The sequence below is a fragment of the Propithecus coquereli genome, unplaced genomic scaffold (genome assembly GCF_000956105.1).
Source record: "Propithecus coquereli isolate 6110/MARCELLA unplaced genomic scaffold, Pcoq_1.0 Scaffold155, whole genome shotgun sequence".
Taxonomy (NCBI): Eukaryota; Metazoa; Chordata; class Mammalia; order Primates; family Indriidae; genus Propithecus; species Propithecus coquereli.
In genome coordinates, this window is record NW_012139969.1 from 1493623 (window position 1) to 1521145 (window position 27523).

The 27523-nt window shown below is 49.8% G+C and overlaps 1 protein-coding gene across 3 annotated transcripts; it reads right to left on the reverse strand.

Moving 5' to 3' along the window:
* Nucleotides 1–1349: 1349 nt before the first annotated feature.
* ISLR (immunoglobulin superfamily containing leucine-rich repeat) lies at nt 1350–4470 on the reverse strand. 3 transcript variants are annotated; one of them, XM_012640615.1, is made up of 2 exons: nt 4141–4470; nt 1350–3331 (listed from the first exon to the last, which is right to left on the reverse strand). In XM_012640615.1, exon 2 carries the CDS (start codon nt 3321–3323, stop codon nt 2034–2036), a length of 1290 nt encoding a protein of 429 aa, XP_012496069.1. In that variant the 5' UTR covers nt 3324–3331; nt 4141–4470; the 3' UTR covers nt 1350–2033. The 3 variants fall into 3 exon arrangements, with proteins under 3 accessions (XP_012496069.1, XP_012496067.1, XP_012496068.1); XM_012640613.1 differs by having other exon boundaries at nt 1350–3374; nt 4141–4282; XM_012640614.1 differs by lacking the exon at nt 4141–4470 and adding an exon at nt 3514–3655.
* Nucleotides 4471–27523: the final 23053 nt, after the last annotated feature.

The window sequence follows — 27523 nt, forward strand, 5'->3', positions numbered from 1 at the left end:
GGGCTACGAATGGTGGCTGGGGAATTCAGCTTCGCCCGGAGGGCTTCGGGGCCAGCAAGACTTTACAGCAGGGGAGTAGCTAGTTCACTCAGCACAGCTGCTCCCCTGCGGCCCTGACCGGGTCTTAGGTCCAGGTCCTGCTCCAAGAACCAATCCCTGTGAATAGAGCCAGGGACATGGGGACCCAGCTTAGGCTAGGATTATCAAGCCTTAGATAATCAAAGTTGACTGGACCCTTAAGCAGTCCCCTGTCCTCATTTGACTTCTGAGACAACCGAAGCCCAGAGATGGGCAGTGACTTACCCAAGGTGGCACAGCACATGGGATTGGGCTCTATCCTGCTACTTTCCACCAGATGTGGAGTCATTCTTGACACTTGCTGCTGATGACATCAGCTCAGCCAGAGCTGCAAGCTGGTGGGGGGGAGGGGGAGGGGAGGTGCTGTATGTGGACGGGGAGGGCTCCCAGCTGCTACCCCAGACTCCTTGGCCTCCTGCCTCCACTTTGCTGAGCTCAGCAGTTCCGGGGGCTCTGGGTCACCGTCACTGTGTGCAGCTCCCTCAGTCCTGAAAGGGGCAGGATGGAGGAAGTAGAGAGACACATCTCTGACCCACGCAGATCTGGGGTTCTGCAGAGTCTCCAGGTTCAGACCCACCCGTGTGCCCCCCACTCTGAGCAACCAGAGCTCACTGTCAGCACCCCTCCTTGCAGCTACCGCTCCAGTCGTTACTGACCCCCTGCTTTGTGGGGAAAGATTCCTGTGGGGACCTGCACCCCTGTTTGGGCTTTCCGCTTGCAGTCCCATTCCTCCCTCCTGAAGGACAGGGGGGTGCGATTCATTTCCCCCTGGCTCTCCCTCGGATGGGTTCCCCCGTCCTCAGTCCCTTCGGGCTTCTCTCCCCTCTGTCCTGTGTCCCCCTCTCCTCCCTTCTCCCCCACCCTGCCTTGCCTGTCCCCGCTTTCCTCTGTATTCCTAACTCTCTTCCAGGAGCAAGACAGCAGGAGGGGCCACAACCCAGGCACCTCCATTTCCCCGTCCCCTTCCGAAAATGCCTCCTGAAGCCACTGCTGACACAAAGCCCCACTCAGATCCACCAGCGACCCCAGGGAAGCCTCTGTGACAGCCGTCAGCCTCTGGCCTGTGGGCTGGTGTCAGGGGGAGGAACATCTGTAGCTCTGCTCCCCGGAGGCCCAGCCCCTGGCCCACCGCATGGCCTGCATGGGTCTCACGGGTCCCCGTCACACGTGGGCAGGCAGGCTGGCTGCCCCGACTCTCCAGCTCCCAAGCCTATCCCCGATGGGGGCTCTTAGATCCAGACCAAACTCCAGGCGGACACGGGGGAGCATCAGAAATGCTGTTTATTTCTCTGCCATCCCAAGGCCGGCCAGCCTCTCTGGACAGGCAGGTTACAGACGCACGCTTGGGGAGAAAGGAGGGCAGGTGCCCAGGGTGAAGAAGGCAGTTTGGGGGGAAGGCCCATCCTAGATCCCCCAGCTCAGTCTGAGATGAGGACAGACAGACTCCAGAGCCCCCAAGGGGCAGGAGGGCCAGAGGGCAGGAGGAGCGTGAGCAGGTCATGGAGAGACTCAGGGCCACGCCAGCCACTGCCCTACATCCTGTCTTCCTGTGCCCTGTGTGCTTCAGGCTGCCTCCTAGCCCCAGCCCGCCTGGCCCTTGCCGGGCTTGTCGGTCACAGAGCCTGGACCCCCACCGCTAGGCTCGGGCGAGGGCATGGCCCTGTGAGCACGCTGCCCTGACGGGGAGCATGGGCAATGCTGTTAGCAGCAACAGCTCCACAGACAGCGAGTTAGGGGATCAAATGCTATCCTAGTCACTAGCTTGGAGCAGGCCTAGAAGTTGGGGGTGGTGGGTGTTCTCGAAGAGATTAGAGGGGAGGTAGGAAAATGCAAAGTCACCCAGGCAGGCCTCAGGAGCTGCCAACCCCAGACCCCTGCAGCGCTCACCGGGGGGCCATGGCAGGGGGTGGAGTTAGGGAAGCCTGGGGCTGCTCCAGCCTAGGGTCAGGGTGAGGCTAAAGGGAGGTGAGGAAGAGGAGGAGGAGGAGGCTCTGGCCCAGCAGGAGCAGGCCTGGGAGCCGCTGCCCAGGGGCCCCTTCTCCGGCCACTGCAGCCTCAGGGCTCCCAGCCCGGCTGAGGTAGATGATAACCACATTGTCCTCTGGCCCTGATGGCTGCACCTCATTGTCAACGGTGTAGCAGCCCTTGCCCTCAGCGGCTTTGCCATGGAATCTGCGCCCCAGTGTGTCCTCACCGCCCTCTCCAGGTGTGGCCAGCGCCACGTCCACTGAGCTCTCAGCACTGCCCAGCTCGTTGGTGGCCAGGCAGCTGTAGGTGCCTTCCTCCAGCTTGCCGAAGTCGGGGATGAGCAGGCTGCCGTTGGCAAAGGCCTGGAAGCGCGGCCGGCCGCTGGCCGCCAGGGTGCCAGGCAGGGCACGCCCGTCAGTGCCCACATTGGGGCTGGCGATCTCCACGGTGCCACCGGGCGTCTGGATGTGCCAGTGAAGCTGGGGGGCCGGCTGCCCGTCCACGTCACAGTGCAGCGCCAGCACGAAGCCAGGCCGCAGCTCGGCCCCATCCTGGCTGGGCTGGTAGCTGAGCTGCACCGAGGGCGCTGAGCAGGGCAGCGGTGGCAGGCGGCTCAGTGGTGTGCCCTTGAGCACGTGGGGTGACGTGCAGGCGATGTTGTCCTGCTCGGGGATGGACACAGCCGTGGACAAAGCCCACGTCTTCAGCCACACGATACCGCAGGTACAGTCGAAGGGGTTGTCATTGATTTGCAGGTGGGACAGCGCAGTGAGCGGGGCGAAGGTGCCCTCGGCCAGCGTGTGCAGGCGGTTGTGGTTGAGTTGCAGCGAGCGCAGGGCGTGGAGGCTGCGGAAGGCGTCTCGGGGGATGAAGGTCAGCTCGTTGCTGTCCATCTTGAGCAACTGGAGGGCACTGAGGTTGTGCAGGTCGCTCCAGGCAAAGTCAGAGATGAGGTTGTGGCTGAGGTCCAGGCTCTTGAGATGGCCCAGAGGCGCCAGGGCGCCAGCGGCCACCGTGCGGATCTCATTGTGCGCCAGCCACAGTGACTGCAGCAGGGGCACCTCCCTGAAGGCGCCCTCTGGCAAACCTGGCAACCGGTTGGCTGACAGGCTCAACGTAGTCACATTGGCGGGGAAGCCAGGCGGCACGGCCTCCAGGTCGCGGTAGGCGCAGTCAGCGATCTGGAAGCCATACTTCTCCCCGCAGTCGCAGGGCTCAGGACAGGCCTGCACCAGGCCCAGGAGAGCCGCCCAGCAGAGCAGATGCAGCTCCCGCATCACGCCGCCTGCAGAGAAGGGCATGTCACCCAGCGATCCGAGCCAGAGGACCTGCCAAAGGGACTCGTCGCTGTCAGGACCCATCAGGGGCCCTGCCGCACGTAACCCAGCTAAGGCCCAACACCACCGAGCCCACCACCCCCATTCTACAGAAGGGGAAACTGAGGCCCAGAGAAGGGCCAGGACTTGCCCGAGGTCACGCAGTCAGGCAGAGGAAGACAGGATGGAAGAGGACCCCAGCTCTTCCTCTGAGCAGACAGCTCTTCCAGCCTGTTCTTAGCCAACTTTATGACTTGAAATCTGTTTTCCAGTCACCCCCTCCCCCAGCACTTCACAGAACCTCCCCCTGCCCTCCCACATCCTGGCTGCAGTCCCTCCCACTGGAGCCCCCATAGGTATGCTTTGCCCCGGCCAGACAAGGCCCCTTGTGCAGTGCACACCACCCCCATCCGCCCCACCCGCCCTTTCCCGCTCCCCCGGCCGTGACCACAGCAGACACCAGGCCCTTTCTGCAGAATCCCACCCATGGCCTGTTCTGTTCAAACTACGCCAGGCAGCTGCCTAAATAAACCCCCGCCAGGACCTCTCAGCTGACATGGGTGAGGCCAGGCGCTCAGCCCAAGCGCAGCTGGGCTTTCTGGGGCCTCCGTTGTCGTCGTTGTCAAAGAAGCAGATGCCCCCCTGAACAGCTCCAAGCTAGGGATTGTCCCAAGCGCCTCCAACCAACAGGGAAGTGCCAAGAGGGAACCAGCTTGTGTGTCCAACAGGCCTCCCTCCACCGCCCACCCCCCCTGCAGCCTCCCTCCCGTTAGCTTACCTGCAAACTCGCTTCTTCTTAGTCCAGCCGAGCCTCTTCTGAGCTGGAATCACACGCCAGCAGAGGACCAAGTGAGCCCTGGAGTCTGCCGGGCCAAGGGCGCCACGGGAGGGCTTGGATGCTGGAGGAAGGGCTGGCCGGGTTCCTCCCCACCTCCAATTTGCACGCCTGTGCCCCCCTGTCACAGACAGGCCGCCTGGGACCGGGAACTTCTGCTGAGAGGGGGCTGCAGGGAGGGGCAGGGGCAGCCGCAAGCTCCCTCCTTCCAGCAAAACAACTGCTTCTCTACAACAACAAGGACCCGTGTTTCATAAGTGACACCAGAAACTTGAGGGGGAAAAGATGCCAAATTTTTTTGGGTTGTGTTTTTCTCTCTCTCTCACTCACTTTTAGCAGCTTCAACTTCCTTAAAGACACAGCACTGTCTGGAAGGGACCCAAGAAGAGATGAGGCCAGGAGGTTTTTAGGGGAGCCAGGTGAGAAATTGAATCTCATGGAAGGGGGGAGACTTCTAACCTCACTTCAAACAAGAAAAAAGTGGGGCTCCTTTTCCCAAGCAGGGGCACAGGGGTGTCTATGTGTGTCCACGTGTGGCATGTACAAGTCTGTGGGTGTGAGAGCAAACCTCTGTGTGTGGATGAGTTGGTGTGTGCTTGCATCAATGTGGGTATGAGACTGTGTGTGCTTAAGAATGTTCGAGTGTGTGTGTTTGTATGTGGGTGTGTGTGTCTGTATGTGACTGCGAATGTATGTCTTTGTGTGTGTTTGGGGGGGTGTGACACTTTGTGCCTGCCTTGGAGTGTGTGTGTACGTGGAAGTGAGTGTGTGTGCGTGTGTGCGTGTCCCAGTGGAAAGCTGAGAAGGCCACAGTGTCTGCAGCAGCCACCAGGCTCCAGCCCCTCAGTGAGCAGCCCAAGTGTTGGGCTCTGCTCTTTCAAGAAAGCAAACAGGTCCACTGGCTCTGAGGCTGAGCTGCCCTTAGGCATGTCGTTGTCCAGGGAGCTCCCAAGGCTCCAGGCCTGCCCCCTCCCACCCCTACACTGGGCTCCCCACTGGAGGGGGAGGGGACAAGGACACCTGGCTCAGAACCTGGTAACGGAAAGCTCAGGGAGGGAACCAGCTGGGCTTTGGTGTCCCTGGCTGGGATTCTGAGATACCCAGACTCACAGAGAGGCTCTGTCATCCAGGACTGCCCACCTGGAGCACAGAGGGGAGGCTGAGGGGCCTCACTTCTGGAGTGTTCTCTCCATGGCCCCCACAGGGCCTGAAACCCCACCTCAGGAGCTGGTGTCTATCAGTCAGCATTGCCCTCTCTGGGCTCCACTGCCCCAAGTCTGTGTGGAAGGGGCATACACCTCCAAGGCAAGGATATTTGGCCCTTTTTCCCCAAACGTGAGGGCCCACGGGAGTGGGAATGGGGCCCAAAGAGGCCCAAAAGCCAGATGTGGTGGTGCACATCTGTAGTCCCAGCTACTCGGGAGGCTGAGGAGGAGGATTGCTTGAGCCCAGGAGTTCAAGGCTGCAGTGAGCTGTGATCATGCCACTGCACTCAGCCTGGGTGCCAGAGCAAGACCTTCTCCAAAACAGAGAGAGAGAGAGAGAGAGAGAGAGAGAGAGAGAGAGAGAATCAGATAAAAGTGGTCCAAAACAAGAGATCTGGAATAGAAAACGAAAGATGAGGCAGCCCCAGAAAAGAAATTTGTAGACTGAATAATTTTGCCTTTCACAAAATAAGCCTACTGTATCCCCTCAGTAGCCTTCACCCCAGCTTCCTTTTCCTTCCGTCTGTTAACTGAATTCTGCTCATGACTCAATTTACCCTCTTGGCAGGGCCAAGGACAGACAGATAGCATCTTTGGCTGAAAGCATCCAGGGAGCCTGTCCCAGCTCTTCATACCCCGTTCCCTGTCAGCACGCAAGACCTCAGAGGTCCACGGCACGCTGCCGGTGAGACGCCCCGAGTCCAGCGCTGAGGATATTATTATAGTCTGATTTAGAGCCTCCTCCTGGGGAGGAAGCCCTGTCTTGCATCATCCTTGCTGTGCCATAGAATTTCTGGGAAAATCCTAAGTTTGGTGGGTCAAGCAGAGACTGGAAGTATACACATCCAGGGTTCAATAAACCACAGGGAGAATCAGTGACCTCGCTGTCAGTCAGGGAGGGCTTGCTGGTGGACAGGGCATCACTGTGTCTTGCACAGCCCATACACACACCCGCACCTGTACAAAGGCCACGCCACCGGCTTCACCTCCAGGTGCTCTGAGGTGCTCACAGACCACAGCCCGCTCCCTCCTCCAAACCGCACCAGGGTCAGAGTGCAACCATCTCCCAGCCCTCGGTTCTCATTACTCTCACAAATGTCCTAAGTTTTCTTCACAGCTCTTGCTATGATCTGCGATTGTTTATTTGCACGTGTTTAATGCACGACCCTCTACTAGAGAGGAAGCGTGTCAAGCACAGATGCCTTACCCTGCAGTTGCTGCTGATCCCTGGTACAGAGAAGGTCTCAGTAAATAGCCCTGATTGAGCTGTGGACAAGGAGGACGGTCGTCGAAGGCTAGAAGCGGAAGTACTAGAGATCAACGCCACCTTCTCGTTGTACATGTAGGGACTTTGGGCCCAGTGCGGGGAAGGAACATGCCCAAGGTTATTTGGTTCCTTACAATAAAGACATTTTAGAAAATATTTCATACACTGTAGGAGACCCACACTCTGTTGGTACCAGCCCTCCTGGGGGCAGGGAGTCTTTGCCCCTCACTCCCCGTCATTGAAGACCTTGATGACAGCCAAACACTAGGCTTAGACTCCCACTTCGGGACAGCCGTTGGGGGCTGAGGGCAGGAGATGCAAGAAGTGCCAGCCCACTCGGGCAGAAACGACACCGTCACTGACAGCTCGTCCCCATCTGCCCAGGTCCTACCACTGCCTGCAAGGTGCAGCCCTTCCCTACCGCCACCAGGGCCCAGTGGACTCAGCTAAGGACCCTCTGACCCTCCAAGGTGTTTCACAGTGGGACAAGGTGCCCCCTTACCCCTGGCAGAGCCAAGGAGCAGTTGTGCACAGCCCCAAGGATGGGGGCCTGTTACCTCCTGGGCAGTCTCTACTCTCCCCTTGCTTTCGTTGGCGTTGGCAAAGTTCTTCCTGCAGAACCTGCCCAGCAGGAGATAATGCCAGTGTAGGAGGAGACAAGGCAGAAGTCTGTCCTCCTGTCCTCCTCCCAGTCTGGGAGCTTCCTGTGCGCTCTCTGGGCTGCCATCTTCCCTCTCCTGGCCTCCTCCGAGCTGGGCTCAGGCCTGAAGATGGGGACCCACAGTGAGTATGTGGGACCTTGACTGCCCCCAGCTCACGAAAGGAGCCCGGAGGCCCAGGGCTGGAGAGCTCTTCCCAGACCCTCCAAGTCCTACACCACCTCGTCCGCAGCAGCCCCGCGGCAGTGCAGGGACAGCCACGAGGTGTGCAGCTTGAGGTGAGTCCTGGGGGTCCTAGTTCTCTAGGGGACCATGTCTGGGAGCCCTCCTGCCAGCCCTGGCCCTGGCTCCTGTGGGCCTCAGTCCCAGGCAAACCGGGACAGTTGGCCACCTTAGCAGTGGGGGTGGGGCCCACTTCCTCCTGCAGTGTTTCCTTCCCCTCCCTTTCCTGCCCCGCGGAGGCCCAGCCCTCTCCCCTCCCTTTCCGCTGCCCCTCCCTCCTGGTCTAGGCCAGCCCGCTCCAGCTGCGGCGGCTGCGCCGACGCCCCCACCCCGAGGGGCCTCGCTCTGCTGACCAGGGGCTGCCGGTGGCGCCACGTCAGCTTTTCCTGGAAGGCAAAAAAAAATACTGATGAGAAAATGGAGAGGGACGGAGCCGGCAGAGAGAGAACTGGAGAGAAACAGAAATAAGAGAGACACCGGAGGAAGAGAAATAAACAGAGAATCGCAGACAGCAGGGTTAGAGCCGGAGGGAGAGAAAGGAAGCGAAGAGAGACAGAGCAAGGTCTGCCAGGCTGGCGCAGGCTCTGAGAGGGACGTGCGGTGGGCGCCACTGCGAGGCCAGGCCAGTCGGGGTGTGCGCTGTTGCCGTCCGCCAAGGGGGCCAGAGTCGGTCTGGGTCCCCGCCCCACGTGCCTGCCACAGCTTGCTGGAGTGGCTGGGAGGCAGCCCTGCTTGCTCCTGAGGGACTGGGTCTAGCTTGCGGGTGTCCTGGGACGGAGAGTCTGGCTCCGGCCCTTGAGAAGAGAGGGTTCTGGAAGACACCAGCCAGCGCTCGGGAAGGACACGCTGAGATCTGCCTAGACCACGAAATTATGAGACTTGCTTTCCCTAGGCCTCAGTTCCTCTGCCACACGTGAGAGTTGGTCTAAAGTCCTCCAGCCCGGTGTTCTGCCATTCTAGAATGTCTCACGAATGTCCGCATGTACCCGAGGAGCCTGTGCGCGCGCATGTGTTCAGGCACAATTCCATGTGCACGCCTGTGCAAGGTGGGCCTGCGCTTATTTCCCGCACGTGCACGAGCGTGGGGGCAGGAGGCGGAGTGAGCATGAGCCCATCTCACGTGCACCCGCGGCTGTTGGGGGTGGGTGCTGCTGGCCACGCTTCTCTCCCGCATCCCCCTCGGCCCAGAGGCCCAGCCGACCCTGACCCTACACGGGGCAGCCTCTCTGCTGTCTCCTCCCCCACTCTCCTACACCCCTTCCCACCACCCAGGTGTGAGGTCCTCACCCCTCTCAGGACCCCTGCCCTTGGGGACCAGGCTGAGCCTCCACGCCAGCTGGCTACTCCTCCGCCCTCCCCGCTGCCACTCTCTGCCCTTGCTCACCGTGTTGGCCTCACGTGCCACCTGCTCCACCCTGGGCTGCCACCTTGGCTCTTTTATCCACCTGGACACTGTCCCCCATATTTGCAGAGCTCACTTCTTCTTGTCTTTTGATACTTGTTCAGATGCCAGCTCCCCAGAAAGGCTTTCCCAGGCCTCTGGTGCTCTCTGTCCCGTCCCCCTGACACGTCTGGTAGTGTTTCTCACCTGTCTCCCCACCTAAATGTGAGCCCTGTGCAGGTGGGACTTGGTTCTGCTTGGTCCCACCTTGCTTGGTCCGGCAAAGGGCCTGCCACTTTGTAGGGGCTCAGTAAGTAATTGTTCAATGAATGAAGGAAGAATGATCTCTGGCCTTCCAGCAGGAAGCCTTTGCCCCGGCCCCCACCTGCCCGGGGCCTCCTCAGCCCAGGGCCCTGCTGAGTGTCACTGCCCCGCTCAGGGCCCCTCAGCCACACTCTGCCCCACCCCCCAGCACCACCCTCACTGCCCTCCCCTGGCCTTTTCCTCAGCCCTGGCGGGTGGCGGCGGTGGGGGCGGGGGTGCACTAACTGGGGCATATTTCACAGGAATTATTTTTGTTCTTCCCCACGCCAGCCCCACAATTTCCAGAAATGCAGACCTTGGCCACACACCCAGGGCACATAGCAGATCTCCCGTTTTCAGCCCCAGCCCCTCCCAAAGGCTAAGGGTGGGACCAGGGAGTGCTAGGAATGAGAGGGAGCCTTTAGATTAAGGTTCTAGACTGGGACAAGTGTTATAGGGTCAGGAGCCGGTCCCTTTGTCAGCTGTGGGGGACTAGGAACTGGCCAGGCTTTAGCGGGTGGGGCAGGGGCAGCGAGACCCTGCAGATGAAGCGGCGTCGGGGCGGAATCGGGGAACAGCAATAGTCCCTTTGCCCCACGGGGAAAGGCGAACGAGGCAGTGGTTGGAGGGCTAGGGAGTGGGGAGAGCACGGGGAGGGAGGAGGAAGGTGGAGAGACCGAAACATACAGAGAACAGTGACGGGGAAGACCAGGGACAGCCAGGAGGAGGAAGGCTGAGCCTCTTGCTGACAGTAGAAAGCCGCTGGCCAGCAGACGCCTGCTCCGCATTAACAGGCCAGGCTGAGTGCTGCTCCACGCAGCGCCACTCCCCCGCCACTCCCCCAACCACCAGACAGAGGCTGCGGCCGGCTGGGCTTCTCCCGGCCCTGAGGGAACATGGGGAGGTTCAGGTGGGAGCACCAGGCCGTAGATGGTGAGGCTGCAGACCATGGGAGGCCAGGCAAGGAGGCTTGTTGACTTCAGCCCAGGGTAACCTCTTAGCACGCAGCCAGTCGGCCTGGGCAGGTGGTGTTGGCAGCGGAGGCCTCTGGGAGAGCAGGTCGGGGCAGGGGGAGTGCCGCACAGCTGCTGGGGGTGGTGGGAGCTCAGAGAAGGGAGGGAGAGCTGCGGATCAGGAAGATTCGAAGGAGAGGTGGGAACTTAAATAATTCTCCTAAGTTTTATCACAGTGACGCACGCAAGTGGCAAAACAGAAAATCACGTTGACCGAGAGGCTTACAGCAAAGTGCCACTGTGCTCTGTCTCCCATCCTTCCCTCCCCGGTCCACTCTCCAGAAGCACCAACTGGTGGTTTCCTTTCTCCTTTGCTGTGGTCACACCGGTCAGGCCCGCCCACGACATTTGCAGGGCCTGGGGCAAGGGTACAGTTGGAGGCCCATGTACCATGTGTCTAAATATGTTAAAGTTATAAATCCTATAGACTATTTAATATGTCCTATTCTCCTACCTTGACAACTGTATCTTCATAACCACCTGGAAGGGCAAATTCAGATTTAGAATTCTTGCTGTCTCTATACAAGGGGAAACTTGGACACAGAGGGAAGACCATGTGAACTCGAGGGAGAACATCAGACACAGATGCAGGCAGCTGCTGCAGTGACGCGGCTACAAGCCAAGACCCAGCGAAGGTGACCCTCGAGCCAGCAGACCAGACGCCGGGGGGAGGCCGGGGACAGGTCCTCCCTCACAGCCCGCAGGAGCCAACACAGCCGACACCTTGGCTCCACGCTCCGCCTCCAGAACGGTGAGGTGCTAAATGTATGTCACCTAAGTCACCCAGTTCCTCATAATTCGTTATGGCAGCCCTAGGAAACGAATCCAGTCGCCTACGAAAAAGAAGGTTTTAGGTCACTTATACGGCTCCCTTTCACCCCTCCCCAGTCCTGGTTTTTGCTAGTGAAAACATTCTTGGTTCTTCTACTGACTACGTTCGAGCTCTAACTAATAAACCTCACTTCCGACTCCATGGAGTGGAGATACAATCTAGTGACTACCCACTATATAAAATGAGAACTTTTCACTCCTGTCTCTCCTATTCCCCTCCTCGATCCTCTACCTTTCAACTTAAGTCTTTAATAGTCTCACATTTTAAAAGATGACAATATTTAGATACTGTTCTGAAGTCATAATCACAATGGTTGCGTTTTGTCTGTAGATTGACTCTAAAAGTTAAACAAAAATTCAGTAAACCGATGTTACACTCTCGTGCCTGTGCGAGCACAGGCCACTGTCACTGCTGAGCCAAGGACGATCCAAGCCTTGTATTTGCTTCCCTACTGATCCAATGTCACGACGCCCAGGCCACTGAGAAGGGGTTGCTAGCGCCAAGGTCAAACGTGTTCAATTTTCCATGCCCCATCAGTGGCTCAAAGGCATGTGGCGTTTCATTGCTTTACAATTGGGGTGCAGCTTTTCTGTATGGCTTTTCATTTTCCTGGAGGTTCTAATTGCTTTCTTTATTCTTATTGTCAAAAGAAGAATGTGCCTTCACCAAATACTAAAAATAACCTGGCTTTGTGTACAGCCCCTGGTGCTGACAATACCTCGTGTTAAAAGCACCTACTTTTCCTAATTACTTGTCTGACTGACAGATGGGCTCCTTCGGTGTGTTTTTGCTTTTCCAGCAACTGGAAGCCCATTGAAACCTCAGGGCTGTGTTGGAGGCTGGGCTTTCGAGGGGCATCGACTAAGAGCGCCCATCTGAAGCGCCCCTCTCTCCCCTGGTAGTGGTTACATTTGCTACGTGATTATAACATTCCTTCCAGAATCCCACCGAGGCTGGGGGACTTTCTACTCCAAGGAGGCCATTCCACTTCTGAGACGTTTTGAGTGTCCTCTTCTTGGAACAACTTTGTCTTAGTGTATTCGTGCTGCTCTAACAAGATACCTGAGACTGGGTAATTTATAACGAACAGAAATTTATCTCTCACAGCTCTGGAGGCTGGGCAGTCCAAGATCAAGGCCCCAGCAGGTTCGGTCGTCTTGTGAAGGGCTGCTCTCCGCTTCCAAAAGGGCGCCTCGTTGCTGCATCCTCCAGAGGGCAGGGACGCTGTGTCCTCACATGGTAGAAGGACAGAAGGGGTGGAAAGGGTGCACTCCCCCATCTACCCTTTTCAGAAGGGCACCCACTCCGTGCCTTTATGAGGGCAGAGCCCTGACGGCTCCATCACCGCGGAAGGGCCACACGTCTTAGTGCTGTTGCACTGGGGATGACGTTTCGTACGAATTTGGAGACACCATTATTCGCGCCATCTTTAGGCTCCTGACTCTGCCCTCAGGGAGCTCCCAGTCAGGGGACCACACTCTGTTTGTCTGTCTGTATCTTCCTCCTCCGTAGTGCTCACACGTGAGCCGCTTGAAATGTCTGCACTTGGGCACAGAAGGGGTCTGCCTCACCGCCCCTGCCCGTCTTCCCTGGTGTTTCCTAGTGTTGTGCGCTTGGCCTTTCAACCCAGGAGGCCTCTCTCCCAAGGCTGAGGGGCGTTGGGAGCATCTTAACTAACTAACTTCTCTTCAGGGTGTGAGACCCAGTAGGCTGCGCAGCACCCACACTTGAAACCCTGTCTCCACCCAAGCAGTTCCTTCAGCGTGCTTAGGGAAGTATCCTCCAGCGTTTTGGCTGGTAGAGGATTGGGAAAAAAATTATACCCCCATTTTTAGCCTATTTTTTCTCTTTATGCTTGCAGGATTTACCAAAAATCACATCTACCATTCTTTAAAGCTGTACCATGTGCCAGGCCGTCTGTACACACCGTCCCCTTACAGACACACAAGGACACAGGTAGGTACTTTCATTGCCTGTTTTAGAGAAAAGAACACTGAGGCTCAGGTTAAGGAATTTGTCAACGTCCCCTCAGGTAGGAACTAGGGGACCAGAGTTCAAACCCACATCTCTGAGCCTCAAGCCCTAGTTCTCCCTTCTGCTGAGGGCCACGCAGACTGGACAGGACAGCAGCAGCAGGAAAGGGCAGGATCAAAGACGTGACCGTGACCGTAGACCTTAGCAAAGCCTGAGCCTGCCAGAGGCCCAGTGGGAGCCGGATGCAGGAAGGGAGCCGGGAGCCGGGCCAGACTGCCTGTTGGCTCTTCTCCTGTGGTCATCTTGGAGCCAGTACAGTCTTGGATGTGGTAGCCACAGGGTAAGAGCTGGGACGTATGAATTCAGCATCTCGCATAGATGAGGCGGATTAGAAAGTGGGGGAGAGGAGGGGACTGGGGGTGCAGGGAGCGCTGTTAGGAGGAGGCTGTACCGACAGCCCAGAGGAGAAGTGGTGGCAGGGGAAGGGGCATTGGCATGGGCGGGTATGAGAGGAAGAAAAGAAATGACCAGATGGGCCATGAGTCGGGCCTGGGGTGAGCAAAGGGGCCTTTCCCCAGACTGGCAGAAAGCATGCAGTCACTGTTCTGGGTGACGGTCACTAGAGCGGGCAGGACAGTCTGGAGACACTCACTATTCCTTTCATTCCCTGACTATGTCTTGGGCTCCCATCGTGAGGCAGGCAGTGAGCCAGGTCTGGGGGCAGAGCAGGGGACGAGAGTGACCGTGGGCTGCCTTCGTGGAGCTCACAGCCGAGCGACACAGACACCACCGCCAAGAATGTGCTTTCCGAGTGAGTCTCCCCTCTCCTCGCCATTCCTTCTCTCCCCTTGAGGCACACGACCCAGGAACTGTCAGGACTCTGGGGCTGAGCTTCTGCGGGGAGAGGGAGCGTGGTTGACACCCCCTCCCCGGGGCACCCTTCCTCAGCCAAAGCTGATTCTTACCCACAACATACTCGATGTCACGCACATTCCCGGACCCTTTCCACACCTGTTCCCATTCTTCCGTTTCACAGGCGGAAACATTCTTTCCTTATGTTTTCTTTTTGTCTCAGTTTCAACGGAAGCAGTTGTGCGTGCCCGTCAAAATGACTGCTGCGAAATTTCAGAACAATGAAATGCCACTCTACATTCATTAGAATAGCTGAACATGAACTCTGAAATTATCTAGGGTGCAGAGCAGTCCATACATTGCTGGCGGGAACGCAAAATGGTTCAGCCACTTTGGAAAATAATTTGGGAGTTTCTCACAAAGCAAAACATACACTTACCATACAACTATTCATTCCACTCTTAGGTAGTTACCCAAGAAAAATAAAAATACGTTCATATAAAAACCTATATGTGTTGGGCTGGGCGCGGTGGCTCACGCCTGTAATCCTAGCACTCTGGGAGGCCGAGGCGGGTGGATTGCTCAAGGTCAGGAGTTCGAGACCAGCCTGAGCAAGAGCAAGACCCCGTCTCTACTAAAAACAGAAAGAAATTATCTGGACAACTAAAAATATATATGTAGAAAAAATTAGCCGGGCATGGTGGCGCATGCCTGTAGTCTCAGCTACTCAGGAGGTTGAGGCAGGAGGATGGCTTGAGCCCAGGAGTTTGAGGTTGCTGTGAGTGAGGATGATGCTGGGGCACTCACTCTAGCCCGGGCAACAGAGTGAGACTCTTGTCTCAAAAAAAAAAAAAAAAAAAAAACAAAACCTATATGTGGAACTGGAGACCATTATCCCAAGTGAAGTATCTCAGGAATGGAAAAACAAACACCACATGTACTCTCTAATGATTGGGAGCTAATTGATGGGCACGCAGGGCACAAAGAGATGGAAAGGTCATTGGAAATCAAGACGGGGGAGGGGCAAAAACTGACCTATCGGGTACAAGGAACACTATTCGGGTGTGGGCACACTAAAAGCCCCGACTTAAGCATTATAAAAGGTATCCATATAACAAAAGCATTTGTACCCTCTTAATATTTTGAAATAAAAAATAAATTTTAAAAAACCAACCTGCATGCACATGTTTATAATAGCATTATTCATAATCACCCAAAACTGGAAACAACACAAATGTCCATCAGCTAATGAATGGATAAAAACAACAGAGACAACAGCAGGGGTATGTCCATCCCCTGGAATGGAACACCACCCAGCAGTCAACAGGACTGAACGACCGATACGCACAATACGGACGAATCCCAGAAGGATGCTGAGTGACGGACAGGATCACCAGCTTTTTAAAAAGACACCCTCGCGCAGTCCTGCCATGCCAGACCAATAACGGCCACAATAATACAATATGTAACAAATAATTGTACACATATATGTTATTACTTTTTAAATATTACTATAAAAATATAAAAAATAGGTGTTTCTTTGAAATGTATTCTTTATTATTTACTTTTCTGTTACATAAATGCTATTTAAACAAAACAACAATAGGACTAGTTAGTGGCAATTGGTAGTAATGAATAGCAAGACTAATTAACCTGTGTGAGAAAAATATAACAACATTTTTATACTGTCTCTATCCTCTGATACAACAATTTATTTTAACTTTTAAAAATTCCTTATTGGATATTTAAGTTTTATAGGCTAATTATTATATAGTCTTAAGATACATAAATGTAAGGCTTCTAAAAAGGAAAACATAAATATGATAGGATTAATGAAATAGATATTATATATATTTAATAAAAATAACAATGACATTCCTTTTGTCCCATGCTATAGTAGGATATTTTTATTCTTTCAGCTTCCTTTGCTAATAATACTTCTCCGAATTGCCCGTGGCATTTAGAACACTCATCTTTTCTTTTTATATAATGATACAGCCAGAGACAAGCATAAAATTCACCTGACTTACAGCTCCGCGTGTCTCAAGCCCACAGTGCACTGATCCCTAGCACGCGTCCGAGGGGGCGACATGGAATCCTCGGGACTTTACTTGCTAGCAACAGCGGGTTCTTAGACTTGGAGGAAGAAACTTGCACCTCTCCATAAATATCCTCTTCTTTTTACCTATAGGCTGGCTTCAGACCAGCCTTGTCTGCCAGCCCATGTCAGCAAGGCCTACGGCACCCGCAAATCGATCGCACGGGCAAGCCCTGTCTAAAATGCCCACCGTTCTAAAACAGGTCAAAGTACATCGGATGTCATCCTGAGTCAAACCTCTTTCTCAGGGAAAAAATGATTTTAAAGCACAGAGGTAATTGGATTCCAGTTGAATTACAGCTTAAGAAATTGAGAACGTCCTGTTTAACTTGGCTATCTTTTCCTGCTGATAATTTTTTGAGTTTCAAAGCAATCTCCTTCCAAGAAATGAGTCATGTTTTTCACTGGATGAGTTTTTGTCGCAACCTACACCTAAATGGAACTAGTCAGATGCACTCAGTTCATCCTTTTCTATAGCTCCTTCAAAGATTATGAAACAGTTTTAGAGAAACAGCATATACATTTTCATTTTACAGTAACTCTTTCTCTGTTCTTATCCTCAATGTATTTCTAAATCAGAGAAGGACACTGTTCTTATTCCACACTTAGAAAATATGGTTTTATAGTAGGCCAGCATTTAAACATCTTTTCTTTAGACATCTTATAGATGTCTAAGAAGGCTATCTCCTTCCACTTCCATAAATCAAAAATCTCATAAAGTGCTTCTGTATGCTGTGGGAAAACTGAAAAGTAACCAACAATTTCATTATGATAGTGTCAATGCTATAGGTAAGCAAATCATACCTCTTTTTAGAGGTCTGGTGTAAAAGGTGCTTAGCAGGTAAGATTTTTAAAATTTTTCTTTGATAAGAAGTTTATGGGCCGGGCGCGGTGGCTCACGCCTGTAATCCCAGCACTCTGGGAGGCCGAGGCAGGAGGATCGCTTGAGCTCAGGAGTTTGAGACCAGCCTGAGCAAGAGCGAGACCCCGTCTCTACTAAAAATAGAAAAATGAGCCAGGCGTCATGGAGATGCCTGTAGTCCCAGCTACTCGGGAGGCTGAGGCAGGAGGATCGCTTGAGCCCAGGAGTTCGAGGTTGCAGTGAGCTTTGATCGTGCCACTGCACTCTACCCGGGACGACAGAGCCAGACACTGTTTCAAAAAAAAGTTTATGGACTCAGTGGAATTTTCCAAAATTTACATTTTCACCATTTGTGAAACATGCAGATAGATAAGTAGAGTCTAGTTTGCATTTGTTTGCACAAAATATAAACTATCTTTTGTTTTATATATTCTGTGATTTCATCACAGTCTTCATAGAAATCAGGAAAACAACTTGAAACTCCATTATCAAATAAAAATACCTAAGAGCTATGGAGAACGTGTTTTGGTTGCACGATTCAACACAGTGCTCGATACAATATAGAATGCGTGCTTGTTGGAATAGCTCACAGAATTAACTCCACACTGTAGAGGGTCAACCCATCTGTTATCAAAATTTCCCCTTTTGTTCCCACTTGAGCCATTTCGCTTGCAACCGCTGAATCAGGAAATGTAACTTTAGTCAGTTTCACAGAGCACCAAGGCAACAATATGATAATCAGAGTTTGCGTGATATGCTCAGGCTAATGCAGTGGCTGCTGTTTTCAACTGGTCATTAGTGTCTTTTTGGAAGATGAAAAAACCTGATTGATTGGTTGATTGATTAGAAGTACCCGTCTCATTCCAGACTGGTGAGATTCGGCTTCCATACTGGTGGACAGATCTCTCTCTCCCTGGGCAGGGCTGCTGCGGCCCAGGAGGTACTCCCCGCCTGCGAGGACAGCAGAAGAACATCTCTGGGGACAAAGCAAAAATGTGTCACCTCCTCAAACTAGAACCGGTTTTCAGGGTGACTTTTCTAGACTGCAGCACAGCTGTTCAGCTGTGTGGATGGAAAGGAGGGAGGTGATGCTGTAATCATCATAACTGCCTCTGGGCCTGACATGTGACTGAGAGAAGTGGGGGAGCGCTGTGCACTGTGAGTGATCCGAGGATTCCACTAACATAACATCCCCAGTTGTCTGCGCTGGGCAGGGGCAAGGAGAGGGAGCAAATTGGGTGCGCAGATTAGACACACTTTTGTCATCAGTTGCCCGTGGGCAGGACTGTGCGCCATTCAGCACCCGGGGAATGAGGAGGTGTCCTGTCACATTGGGAAGGATCAGGCAGGTCAGCTGGCTGGAGCAGATCCCCAGGAAAGACAGAGGCCAGGGCTGCCAGGCCATAGGTTAGCCCCCGGCAGGCAAGGCCAGTGGGAGGGGACAAGTAACCCTTGGTCTGCAGCCTGAGCACCAAAGAGCAACAAGGTGAACAGGAAACGTCTTTTACTGTTGGATAATTACATTATTTCTAGCTTGTTGCTACTATAAACAGAGAAAAGGAATCATCAGCTATAAATGGATTTAAACAATTTTTTTAAGTAAAGGGAAAAAGAAAAAGCCATCAAAATTAAGAAAATCAGACCATTAAAATGCCTAAAGGAGCATAAACGTTCGCAAAACATCCCCATGGGGAATAAATTACTCAGATGGAGGAAATCAGTGATTGGGGATGTTCAGTGCTGGGGACATTCATGTGCGCCCAAATTGCTTTTGATGAGTCTATTTTTGCCACAGTGCGATGCTGGTTCTGTTGGGCAATGTCGTTTTCCCATGCCTCTCGGAGTGACAGACGCCAGGAAGCTGGCAGAGATGCAGGGTTTGTCAGAGGACAGATATGGGATCCAGAAATAGGCCAGAGCCAGTCAAGAGTGATGAAAAGATACACAGGCCCAGCAAGGCCGGCAGGGGGTGGGGACCCGCCTCCACAGCAGTGTCAGGGGAAGGGTGAACAGCTTTTAGTCGACTCAGCTTTCTCAAGAACAGCTGAGACCCACAGATCAACTTCTTGCCCCAGTTACTAGGGTGGATCCGGCTGCTGCCGAGATGTGTCTGTAAGTCCAGTTGCAAGCTGGAGGAAGCAAGGAGCTCACGTAATTGGCAATAATTTTTGCATTTCCAACCCGTCATTTTAACTTCATGTGACAATCTTAGCTAACCATGTGGACTGGATTACTGTCACCCAGCCACCGACTCCTGCAGGAGCAAGGACTTTTAGAGATCTGCTTCTAAATGATGTAACTCTCTCAGAAAAGTAACTTAAAGTTCCCCACTCTGTGACTGCATTCATTTCCATGGCAGCAGAATGTGTTTCCAGAATCGCTGGCAGCTACAGCTGTGAACAGGGAGAACTGAGCTCCTGGGGCTAGGAGGAGCCGGCACCAGGTCTCCCAGATTCCTTGTCATGTTGAGTACCCGCTCTGCCTCAAGCAGTCTCATTTCTAGGGAGGTGAGTAAGCTGTTCCTGACTGTGGAGAGCATACCCACCGGGTTTCTGATGTTATCCAAGTTATCCCCAGAAAATGGTGACCAAATTTTGTCAAATAAAAACAAATCCAGAATTAAATAGGAAGAGACTTTAATTAGAAAGACTACTGCAATACGGAGAATGCTCCCATCTCAGAAATCTATAAGCGTCTCAAAATCAAACAGAAGGCTGGGTGTGGTGGCTCTTGCCTGTAATCCCAGCACTTTGGGAGGCCAAGGCAGGAGGATCACTTGAGGCCAGGATTTCAAGACCAGCCTGAGCAACACAGTGGGACCTCCATCTCTACAAAAAATAAGAAAAATTAGCTGGGAGTGGCAGCACATGCCTGTAGTCCCAGCTACTCAGGAGGCCGGAGGATCGCTGGAGCCCAGGAGTTGGAGGCTGCAGTGAGCTATGATTGCACCACTACACTCCAGCCTGGGCGACACAGTGAGACCCTGTCTCCAAAAAAAAAAAATCAAACAGAAAAACATTTTTCTTTTACAGGGTAAAGGAGGGGCAAGCAGCAGAGATAAGCAAAATCTCTGGAGGGGAGCTGAACAAGCAAGAGGACGTGACCGGTGGGGTGACAGCGAAAGTGTCTGCTGTGGTCAGCCAGTTCCCAGGAGGAGCTGATAAGGGGTCACGTTCCACATTTTTTCATGCTTGGCAGGCTTGGAGGAAAGGGAGAAGCCTGCCTTTGGTCTGGTCAGGGCAGGAATCAGGCATCGAGGACGGAGGGTCAACCTCCAGGCAGCGACGCTTTTGCTGAGCGGCAGATGGGTGACTGGTGCGCGCAGAGCCCCCGCTGCCACGTTGCGTTCCTCAGCCATTTCCCCATAACCAGCCACTCACCCCCCACAGACAGACCCACGGGCTCCTTTCCGGTGGTGATTTTGATTGCTTTACTCTATGTTTTATAGTTTTCCAGGCCACAAACAGTAGCGTCTCTTCCGATGGGTAAAATTCAACCTAATTAAACTCAAAGCACACCTAATAGTCAAAGCAAAATGAGGAAACAGGTTCAGATATATTCCTTTGTTTTGTGAATAGAAAAACCAGGAGAATGGAAATAGGATTTTATAACTTCCAGACCATGAGAGGAAAAATACCATAAATAAAACTTGACATATCCAACAAAAAGCAAAAAGGAGGTGGGGGGGTGGGGGCGGACAAAAAAGCACGGTCAATAGGAAACTCAAAATAAAGTGTTAGGAATCGACCAAACATATCATTAAGTATAATAAATTGTGATAAGTTATTATCCGTTAGATGAAAGGCATTCAGACTGGGTTTTTTGAAAACCCAGTTAGATGATTTGCAGGTGTTATTTATCCTACACGACAAACCACTCCAAAATGTGGTGGTTTAAGACAAAAACGATTTATCATTTCTCATAATCCTGTGGGTTGGCAATCTGGGCAGTTCTTCTGCTAGTCTTGCCAGGATCACTCACGTGGCTGCTGTCAGCTGACAGCTCGACCAGGGCTGGGGAGTCCAGGATGTCCCCAGTACACATCTGGCAGTTGGTGATGGGTGTTGGCTGGGGCCCATAAGTTCTCTCCAGTGTGGTAGTTGTCTATTGTGTTAATAAAAATGACATTTGGGAATATTCCCACTGCCCTGTGAAGTGGGCCAGGTCATGGGCATTGTGACTTTAACGGACAGGGCCAAATGTTGTATCATAAAATGAACTTGTTCTAAGGCATTTGGCAATTAAGTATGTGGGTAGTGGAGAAAAAACAAGGTTTGAGATGCATAGAGCCAGAAGGTAGTCTGTGGAAAATTTTTCCCATCATTAGATACAGAAATTTGTAAGACGAGTCTTCAGTTCTCACTGAAGCTTAGTCAAAGCCAACAGTCTCTCCTGTCAAGAATATATTCAATATTGCAAAATAGACAAATACCTTCAAAATACTAAGGGATAATAGTTTCGAACCTAGAATTCTATGCCCAGCCAAGTTATTAATTGTGAGGACACTTTTTTACATTTTTGAGTGGAAATCACCAGAAATAGAATTTATCAAAATCCTTCTGTCTATGGGACACAAAACTGCAACTTCAAGACCACTTGTGTAAAGTCAGGTGTTTTATGAATCTCAACTACCAATAATAAAAAGCAAGTTTAGATCAAACATGCTGAAGAAAAGATTGAATTATCCTTTTATTACCCCTATGGGAAATATTAAAAGCCATTACCATTAAGAAGCAGCACAGCGGCTTTGTAGTGTGTCAACATGGTTTCTGAACTGTGTTTCTCAGAATTCCCTTTCTGAAATGTTTTCAGCTGGGTGGCCACAAAGACATTTTCGATGACAGTTTGGAGGGTGGAGAAGCAGCAGCCATCGGGTCCTGCACCTGCTCCGCCCTCCTGTCCTCCCTCTGCTTCTCCGACTCCTGGGCCAGGTGTGCTGAGCTCTGCGAGGCAGGGCACCAGCTCCTCCACCAGACACCCACATCTTCGAGGTCCAAGACAGTTCTGGTCTGTCCTCGTAGGTCCCATCTCACGCTCTTGGGTTCCAACTTGTCCTTGCCGTCCCTCATTTTTGTTGTTGTTTTCTGCTATTCCATTTGAAAATCCAGACATTTGACAACATGCATCCTCCATTTTCATACCCAATCTCTTTCCCGCCCTGCCTGCCCTGCGAACTTGAGGCTCTGGCATCAGATGCAAAGGCGGGTAACTAAACCTTGCAAAGTATGGAAAACCGGTGTCCGCAGTCGTGTAAGATCAAAGCCCTGTAACAAATCCCTTTAGAGAGAGAGAGAGAAATATTTCCTTCTAGTGGGATCTGCTTCTGATTGAACTTTGACTGATACAGAGGCCATCAGAGATACACCAAAAAGTTCAGGAGAAAATTATTATAGAGGGGTGTCATGTAGTTTAATGTTAGACTAATTTCCTAGATTGTGTGGCTTGTGGTAATTGTTAGCGTTTTCAAAAATTGCAATTTGTTGTGATTTCTTTTCTCGCTCTAAAGAAGTATTTTCTGTGATGTGTAATTTTCTATTTGTAATTTCGTATAATTGTGTGCATTTTGGCCCCACAGAATCAGGACCCTCTCCTGCTTCTTTAGAGGAATGTGCTCCATCAAAAAGAGGGACCAAACCAAGAAGAGGAAGACAGAGGATCCAGGAAGCAGGGCTGATGGCGCCGGGAGGTCTCAAGACAACAGCATGCAGCAGGCCTGGAGAGCAGCCCACCCAGATGGAAGCAGAAGGATGGAGGGCTCTTGGGGTGTCTCTAAGGAAGGGAGAGAAGCCGATCATATATCTAATTTTTAAAATATATCCAGAGGAAATGTATACTTCTGGAATAAGTTTTGGGGTGTAGTAATGGAAACAAAGAAAATAAGCAAATAAAAAAAAACCCAAGGTAATTATCAACTCCAGGGAGAACAAAAGGTCGCACAAGAAAAGAAATATTAATAGAAGCATAATTCAGTACATGGACCAGCTGTGAGCAGTGTTTGCGTAATTATCATAATGTAAACATTGAACATTGATTTCAGCAAAAATTGCATTTCATCATGTTGGAAGGATGGAGGAAGGAGACTTCAGTGTGTGTGTGTCTTTGTGAGACAGCTAATTCTTCAACCTCCATAGGAAGTCAATAGATGATATAGAAAATTAAAAAATACAACAAGAAATCAAGGTATTTTTTAATATGGTGGGAAACGGCAGAAAAAAGTTGAAAATAGGAGGGAAAGCCCTAGGGAACTGGAACAGAGGGTAAAGTATGGGACTGCTTTTTTGTTATAAACCTTAGAGAATTATTGATTAAAAATAAATTTTAATAATAGAAAAAGATATATCAGGCATATATTTTAAAAAATAAAAAGTGAGAGTTGCAATATTAACATCAGAAAAAATAAATTCAAGGCAAAACACATTAAAAAGAACGAGAAGGCCATTTCATATTAATAGATAGTATAGCCCAGCAAGAAGATACAAAAGGCACAGACATTCGTGCATCTGCTGATACAGCTTCAACAGAAATATAAAGAGAAAACAAATCTACAGTCCAAGTGGGAGATTTTTAACACATGGCTCAGAAGTCTACAGATGAGATAGGAAATAAGTAAGGATATGAATGGTTTGATAACAATTAAGTAGCCTGATCTTAAAAGTAATCCAAAACACTTTACTCAATAATTGGAAAGTACATATTCTCTTCAAGCATATACAAAGCTTTCAAAAAAATTAAACATTGACTAGTCCACAAAAAAAAATCAATAAAATTCAAAAAACAGAAGTCACACATGACGCCTTCACAAAGCACATGGAATAAAATTAGGATTAAAAAATAAGGAAGAGCTAAACTAAGCAATGGCGACAACCACCACGAAACCATCCACCTGAAAAATTTAAAATATGCTTGTAAAAATTCTTTAGTTAAAAAGGAAATTCGAACTAGAATTGCAAACTTTTTTTTATTGTGGTAAAGTATATGTAGCATAAAATTTTAACCATTTTTAAGTGTACAATTCAGTGGCATTAAATTCACTCATATCATCGTGTATCTCCGGAACATTTTCATCATCGCATACTGAAACACAAACCGTAAAAGAACACTTTTAAAACATTACATAGTAAAATTCATAGAATTTATCAAAAACAGTATGCAGAAGATCTATAACCTTCAATGAATTTACTCAAAGGCAATGAAAGTTTGAAAAATTAAGTGCTTAACTCAAGGAGCTAGAAAAAAGAGAAAAATAAATAAACCCAAAGAAAGTAAAAAGAAAAAAAATTGATAAAATAAAAACCAGAAATTAATGAACTAGACAGAAAAAGAAGTAGATCAACAAAATTTAAAGCTGGTTTTTTTGAAAAGTCCACAACTTAGGAATCTTATCAGCAAAAAAGAGAGGAGACAGAAATAATCAGCATTAGGAGGGATAATGAGGCCATGACCAAGTGGATAAATAAAAATATGAACTGGCTATAAAAATAACTTCAAAAATATCTACTTAAAAAATCCCGAGGAAAATAAAATAATTCTTAGGACTAACAGTGAGTTCAGTAAGGCTGCAGGATATAAGATCAACACACTAAAAATCATTACATTTTTGTGTACTAATAATGAACATGTGGAAATCAAAATTAAAAACATGATACCTTTTACAATCATCGTCAAAATGAAATATTTATGTATAAATATAGCAATATTTGTACAGAATCTGCATGCTGAAAATTACAAAATACAGATAAAAGCAATCAAAGATGACTTAAATAAATGGAGAGACAATATTATGTTCATGGATTGGAAGACTTAACAGGGTTATAGGTTGTAGGTTTAGATGGTTATAGGTTTAATGCAATTGCTATCAAAATCCCAGCAAAGTCTTTTGTAAACATAGACCAGCTTTTTCTAAAATTTATATGGAAAGGTACGGCCCCTAGAATAACTAAAACCATCTTATAAGGAAAAATGAAGTGAGAGGAATCACTACTTGATATTAGGACTACTGTGTAGCTACAGTAATCGATATGGTGTGGTACTGGTGGAGGGATAGATACATAGATCGACGGAACTGAATAGAGAGCCCAGAAATAGACCCACCCAAATATGCCTAACGGACTTTTAACAAAGGCAACTCAATGGAGGAAGGACAGCCTTTTCAACAAACAGTGCTGGAGCAACTGCACACTCACAAGCAACGGGTTCTCCACCTACACCTCACACCTGACATGAGAATTAACTGGAAATAGAATGTGAATGTAAATGTAAAAACCTACAACTATAAACCTTTTAGAAAAAAATGGGGGACAATTTTCAGGATTTAGGACTAGGCAAAGAATTCTTAGACTTAACACCAAACATATGATCCATAAAAGGAAAACTTGATAGATTTGACCTCATCAAAATCACACCGGCTTGCTCTATGAAATAGACAGAGAAGAGGACAAAAAGATGAGCTACAGAATGGGAGAAAATATTTGCAAACCACATACCCAACCGAGGGCTAGTATCTAAAATATATAAAGAACACTCAAGGCCTGGCGCGGTGGCTCATGCCTGTAATCCTAGCTCTCTGGGAGGCCGAGACCGGTGGATTGTTTGAGCTCAGGAGTTTGAAACCAGCCTGAGCAAGAGCGAGACCCCGTCTCTACTAAAAATAGAAAGAAATTAATCGGACAACTAAAAATATATAGAAAAACTTAGCTGGGCATGGTGGCACATGCCTGTAGTCCCAGCTACTCGGGAGGCTGAGGCAGAAGGATTGCTTGAGCCCAGGAGTTTGAGGTTGCTGTGAGCTAGGCTGACGCCACGGCACTCACTCCAGGCAAGAGAGTGAGACTACGTCTCAAAAAAAAAAAAAGAACACTCAAAATTCAACAGCAAAAATCCCCAAAACCTGTGAATATGCTAGGTTACCTGGAAAAGTGGAATTAAGGTTGCAGATAGAATTAACGTTGTTAATCTGTTAACTTTAAAATGGGAAAAGGATCCTGGATTATCTGGGTGGACTCAATGTAATCACAAGGATCCTTAAAAATAGAAGAGGGACACAGCAAAGTGTCAGAGGAAGAGAGGTGACAACAGGAGCAGGGTCAGAAAGTACAGGGGAAAACAACGCACACCACTGTGGCTACCTAACTGATGACAAAGGCGGTAATGCCTTACGGTGGGGGAAAAGGTCATCTTTGTAACAAAACGTGTTGGCGCGAGTGGATATCCACCTGGGAAAAAAATGAATCTTGACTCCACCTCCTCCATGCACAAAAATGACTTCCAGAGGGATTGTAGATCTAACTGTAAAAGGTAAAATAATAATGTTTTTAGAAGAAATCATAGGAGAATATCTTCATGACCTTGGAATGAGCAGATTTCTTAAATATGGTCAAAAAAGTACTAACCATAAAGAAAAAATCGATAAGTTGGAACATATTAAAATTAACAGCTTTTCATAAAAAGTCACCATTAAAAGTGTGAAAAGAGAAGCCGAAGAGAGGGAGAAGATATTTAATACAAAGGATTCATACTCAGAATATGTAAAGAATTCCTACAAATCAATGAGAAAAAGATAGACAATTGAAAAAAGGGGGAAAGATGCTTTACGCAAGAGGATATCCAAAGTGACAGTAAACAACAGTGTCCAACTTTATTAATCATTAGGGTAATGCCAATTAAAACTGCAATGCAATACCACTACACACCCCATAGAGTGTCTAAGACCAAAAGCAAGCAGTACTGCATGTTGATGAAGACTCTCACTGCTGGTGTTAGCGTACATTTGCAGATATTGGAAAGCTTTTTGGCAGTGTCTACCCAAGCTGATTGTATGCATACTGTGTGGCTTTGCAATTCCATTCCCACAAAAACATATAAAATCTCCAAAAGACATACAGAAGAATATTTACAACAGTATTATTTGTAATAGTCCCAAACTGGAAACAGCACAAATGTCCATCAACAGTAGTATGAGTAAATGAATTGTGCTGTATTCATTTAATGGAACACTATGCAATAGTGAAAATGAATGATCTACACGAGGGGTCTTCAAAAAGGTCATGAAAATGCACATTATGAAAAAACTATGCATGGATTTCAAAATATTTTTGTGCTAAAATAAGCCCATATTAACTTGTAACATGTCTCAACAGGATCTAGTTTGAGGCACCGAGAAGGGTAAGGCAGCAGTTTGAAAAGAGCCCCTGTTGGAGCAGCATGAACACCACTAAAATTGAAGGAAGAACAAACATCGAATTTAGGGAGAAGCTTGGGTGGAAGCATGGTGAAATCACTGATGCTTTATGAAAAGTTTATGAAGACAATGCCCCAGAGAAATCAGCAGTTTCCAGGTGGATAACTCGTTCTGAGAAGGGAGGAGACAGTGTTGGAGATGAAGCCTGCAACAGCAGACCATCCTTGTCAATTTGTGAGGGAAAAATCAATCTTGTTCGTGCCCTATTGAAGAGGACCGAGAACTAACAGCGCACACATTAGCCAGCACCACAGACACCGCAGTTGGTTCAGCTCACACAATTCCGACTGAACAATGAAAGTTGAGCAAACTTCCCACTTGATGGGTGCTAGAACCATTGTGCCCTGCAGACGAGAGCAGAGCTTTCAAAGGAGATTTTAAACAAGTGAGATGAAGATCCTGAAGAATTTCTTCAAAGAAT

Coding starts and splice junctions, on each gene's coding strand:
- ISLR (XM_012640613.1), bottom strand. CDS start 3,347: ATGCCCTTCTCTGCAGGCGGCGTGATGCGGGAGCTGCATCTGCTCTGC.